This window comes from Callionymus lyra, chromosome 5 (assembly GCF_982586985.1).
Source record: "Callionymus lyra chromosome 5, fCalLyr1.hap1.1, whole genome shotgun sequence".
NCBI classification, from domain to species: domain Eukaryota; kingdom Metazoa; phylum Chordata; class Actinopteri; order Syngnathiformes; family Callionymidae; genus Callionymus; species Callionymus lyra.
In genome coordinates this window covers 6,667,816-6,672,914 of record NC_141822.1, presented here as the reverse complement: position 1 = coordinate 6,672,914, position 5,099 = coordinate 6,667,816, and the positions used below count along the sequence as shown (strand labels likewise).

General features: G+C 32.4%; 1 protein-coding gene across 1 annotated transcript; it reads left to right on the top strand.

Moving 5' to 3' along the window:
* Window positions 1-1,203: 1,203 nt before the first annotated feature.
* Window positions 1,204-3,355, top strand: esm1 (endothelial cell-specific molecule 1). The gene is made up of 3 exons (XM_087792413.1): window positions 1,204-1,652; window positions 1,723-1,866; window positions 3,103-3,355. Exons 1-3 carry the CDS (start codon window positions 1,352-1,354, stop codon window positions 3,183-3,185), a joined length of 528 nt encoding a protein of 175 aa, XP_087648539.1. The 5' UTR covers window positions 1,204-1,351; the 3' UTR covers window positions 3,186-3,355.
* The last annotated feature ends 1,744 nt before the right edge of the window (window positions 3,356-5,099 follow it).

The following is a 5,099-nucleotide window of genomic DNA, read 5'->3' as shown; positions in this document are numbered from 1 at the left end:
TGTAAATTTAATATTATCGAAATCTTTAAACAATTTTCACAATTTCTTAATAACTTACTATAAATTAATCTGCAACAGAATTATGGGTATATTTGTTGTTATTTTAATTCATATTTCAATAGTTAAATTAGGGGTGTTTGTTTTAACAAAGCTATTTTGTGGTTAACAGTTCAAGAACGGTGATAATAATATCATAATAATTATTAATAATTTTCATATGTATTTTTTTTGCAATTAACATGCAAACATTGTTTGTTCATTTTTGTGTTGCATTTAAACTTCTAGTCACTAGATTGCGGCACTTAAATTAACAATTAAATTCCGCTATGACTGAGGACGAGAGGATACAGTGAGTCCAGCAGCTTTTAAAGCTGATGTTTGGACATATTTTGGTTTGAAAACAAATGAAAGTAGTTACGACTTCGTCAAGAGTCATGTGGTCTGTAAATACTACAACACCAGAGTCAAGTACTGGACAATACTACACATATATACTTGTTACTACACTATCACAACACCAGAGTCAAGTACTCGACAATAGTACACATATATACTTGTAACTACGCTATCACAACACCAGAGTCAAGTACTCAACAATACTACACATATATACTTGTTACTACAGTATCACAACACCAGAGTCAAGTACTCGACAATACTACACATATATCCTTGTTACTACACTATCACAACACCAGAGTCAAGTACTAGACAACACTACACATATATACTTGTTACTACACTATCACAACACCAGAGTCAAGTACTGGACAATACTACACATATATCCTTGTTACTACAGTATCACAATACGTTGTATTGTTGTCCCTTTTATCGTATCGACAGATTCTTGTTAATAAACAGGTATATAATATATCTGTATGTGAATATTATTGGGTACAATTTTACAAATATTTTTTTGTGTTTAGGTTTCATTTATAGTCACAATATTGGGTCGAAAAAAGGAGCTGCTTGGCAGAGGTCTGCACTCTCAAGCAGATGTTATATATCGTAGTATAAAGTCAGGCTGGTTTTGTCAAAAATGCTTCTACAACAACAACAACAAAAACAACAACAACAAAAAGAAAATTCCTGCCATCAGGTCACAGAGACGTCAATTCCTGGACGGCGGTCAGTCCCACTTCCAAACCGGATCTCTTAAAACAGACGCACCGGGATGAGAGGAAACTGAGCAAACAAAGTTGTCCTGATAACACGGTGAGCCTGAGCCGGAGGTCAGTCCAGTCTCTCCGCTCGCATCATTACCATCATCTTCATCATCATCTTCATCATCATCCTCCTCCTGCTGCTCCTGGTCCTCCTGCTCCTGCTCCTCCGAGCCTCCGCCGGCATGTCTCTCCTCCTGGTCTCCGTCTTGTCGCTGGTCCTGCGGGACTCTCACGGCTGGGGGGCCGGCGTCAAGTACGCGGTCCAGTGCCCGGACAGGTGCGACCCGCAGGTGTGCGGCGGGACGCAGCGGTGCTCGCGGACGGTGCTGGACGACTGCGGCTGTTGCCAGGTGTGCGCCGCCGGCGGAGGCGGGACCTGCTACCGCACCGTGTCCGGGATGCACGGCGTGAAGTGCGGACCGGGATTCTTCTGCCAGTTCAAGGACGAGGACGAGTACGGGGACGAGTATGGGGTCTGCAGAGGTACAGGGATGATGGTCCCTCATCTTTTTCTGTTGGGGTCTCATGGGTTCTACTTTTTTTTTTTCTGCAGACTGCTTGTACGGATCCTGGGGGGTCGAGTGTCGCAAGACCTGCAGCTGTAAAGGTGGCATCTGTGACAGGGAGACAGGAGCCTGTCTCACCCTCAAGTTCTTTGCTAAAGTCGCAGAAAAGCTGAAGATTGAGCCTCAAGCAGGTGAGGACAGCAGAAAGAAAGAAAAAACAATATTATGATGAATTGCTTGTTGTATAAATGAATGTAAGAACTGAAAGTATTTAAAAAAAATCTTATTTGTTTTTATTTCCTGTACAGATCGTGTATATTTGTATTTATTCAAAAGTATTATTGACTTTTCAGAAACACATCCACACGTATCAGTTACATTTGTACGTTGTAAGTTGAAATTAAAACAATACAAATGTAAGAAAATATTTTAAAAATATATTATATGAAAACATTATCAAATGCTTTAGTTTATTTCCTCCTTATTCATTTGTTTAGTTCAGCCCGATAACAATTAATATATATTCATTTTCCTGTAAAGATTTTGGTTTATTCTTAAAATTTAAAATGTTCGACTGTATAAATGGATGTATGAATTATTTTTTATAAATATTACAGTTACATTTTACATGTTGGGTTGAAATAACAATAATGTAAATATAACAAATGATTTAAAAAAAATTGAAAACTTTATAATTTTTTTTATCTATTATTATTATTATTAATTATTTTCTGTCCAGTCCATTAAAAGTGATATAGATTCAGATACCTGTAAAGAATCTCTTTAGATTTTAATTGATTTGAAAAGGAAGAATGAATAATAACTTTTAAGAAATTTACAGTTAGAATAGTTAAAATAACAACAAATAAAATGCAACAAATTATGACAATATTATAAAATATATATTTTTATTCTTTTATTTTCTTTCCTCCTTATTCATTTATTTTTTTAGTCCAGCCCATTAAAATGAATATAGATTTTTAGATTTTATAGATTTTTATTCACTAAATTTACATTAAAAAAAAATATGGGTTAAAATAACCATAATGGAATTGTAACAAATGAAAAAAATGTTAAAATATATATTTATTTATTCTTCTAGTTTCAAATTTAAAATCTATAATAAATCACTTTTTACAAATACATGATTTTGATTGATTAATTTTATTACTGATTTTTGTTTAGATGTTAGTTTTTTAATTATTTTGTTGTTTCTTCATATATTCTTTTACTGGTGAACATCTATATTCATTTAAATAGGAAGAAATACACGTGAAACACTGATAAACAAGACATTTAAAGACGTTGTATATGGTATTAAATATAATTTAATAAGACAAGAATGAGGTATAAACTAAACAAAGACGTGTTTGAAGGTTTGATTTGTGTCTCTTATCATAAACTAATCTTGTGCCTCTTCTGTTCAGGGTCAGAAGGGGGGTCCGGAGAGGTCCAGGACACGGACCCCGGCCCGGACAGAACCACGGCCCCCAAGTGGAACCCTCGCTGACACACCCTTGTAAATGTAGCGTTAACTTATAAACCAAAATATATATTTTATTATGTTCAAAGATGCAGATTTTTATAGACTGTGAACATTTTTTTTCTTCTTCAACTTGTTCATGATTTTATTCTCACCAGTGTTTGTTTCCTTCATGAATAAAATAATCTTGTACAGAATATTCTGCAAATTAAACCAAAGTCATAACAAGCTCTTTGTGTCTCAGTCTTTTCTCATATAAAGTGATTGAAACTGTTGAAGCAGGGAATCATGGTTGTTTAATACATGAGTGAAAATGTACTTTAAAAAACACGTTTTATTCAATCATAAATACATTATAAAGTCAAAGAACCTAACATATACATATTCTCAATAGTATCAATGGTTATACATGAAAACTTTATCCACTTTATTAACAATATTGTATCTTTTATGAGAGCCAACAATTCTTACTCTGAGATAAAAGTAAATAAAGGGATTTTATTTTTATAAATGATACATATTTTGTTCAAAATATTGACATACCTCGTCATAATTCTTATTTTTGGAGCTTCATTGGAGCTGTTGTCAACATTTAGCTGTAATTCAACGTTTTTATTAAACTCAAATGAATTGTTTAATCAAATAGCAAACTAAAAGCACAAAGACCTCCTTGGCAGAGGAATAAATACTTGTGAATGCACTCAATTGTGTCACTTAAGAAGGAAAAAATAATGTAGTTGAATAATATGTTATTAATTCATAGTCTACGAAAGGAAAAAGTGTTAAATTTATGATGAAAACAAGAAAATAAATGTACTAGAAATTTAATTGGATGTCAACTAATTAAATTAAATGAATAAATCAACTTCCAGGTTGAGGTATCATTGAAAAAAATACTTATGAATATTACTAATGAAAAACTTACCTTGCACGTTGTTTGAAGGTGTTGATGTTTTAACCACTAGTTCACTAGTGACTTATGCCTGTGAGTATTACTTATGTCACCAAATTAACATGTCATTCAATGTATTCTTGTGATTTGATTGGGTTTTAAAGTTTTGTTTTATCAAAGTTTTTCATCCACTTGTCGACATGTTCCTTACATTTAAATTAATATTTATTCGACTCTTTTTAACTTTATTATTATTATTCATTTAGTTATTTGAACAAAAGGCACTAAAACCTCCTTGTTATAACTTTATGAGGATAGTATTGTGTACAACTTTACTAATATTTGTTGTGCTTGTGTTTTAAATCATAGTTTTTATTTTTGTTTTTGTTTTTGTAACAGTTCAATAAAGGTGACTAAATAAAATAATATATCTTTTGAATCTAAAATTTACATACAAACAGTGTTTGTTCATTTCAGTCACAGTCCTCCGCACTTAAAGGAAGAATGAAAATTCGCTATGACTGAGGATGAGAGGATACAGTCTTTAACCTGATACTGTACCACTAATGTCACCAAATTCACATGTAATTGAATGTATTTTTGTGATTTGATTATGTTCTAAAAGTTCAAGTTTTTCACTCATTTATCGACATGTTACTTACATTTTATTTGATATCAATTAAACTTTTATTAAATGTTATTATTATTATTTAATTAGTTAAGCAAACAAATGGCACTTAAACCTCCTTGTTATAACTTTATGAGGATAGTATTGTGTACAACTTTGATATTTTTTGTGCTTGTGTTTTGATTCATAGTTTGTTTTTGTTTTTGTTTCTTTTATCAAAGTTATTTCATGGTTAACAGTTCAATAATGGTGATTAAAATAAAATAATAATTAAACTTCCTGCCACTAGATCAAAGTGTCATCACGTCCGCCGAACGAAAGGAAGAATGAAATTCTGCTACGACTGAGTACGAGAGGATACAGGTTTTAATCTGATGTACTACTTATGTCACCACATGTAATTCATTGTATTTTTGTCATT

Coding starts and splice junctions, on each gene's coding strand:
- esm1 (XM_087792413.1), top strand. CDS start 1,352: ATGTCTCTCCTCCTGGTCTCCGTCTTGTCGCTGGTCCTGCGGGACTCT. Junction 1,653..1,722: donor CGAGTATGGGGTCTGCAGAG/GTACAGGGATGA, acceptor TTTTTTCTGCAG/ACTGCTTGTACGGATCCTGG. Junction 1,867..3,102: donor GAAGATTGAGCCTCAAGCAG/GTGAGGACAGCA, acceptor TCTTCTGTTCAG/GGTCAGAAGGGGGGTCCGGA.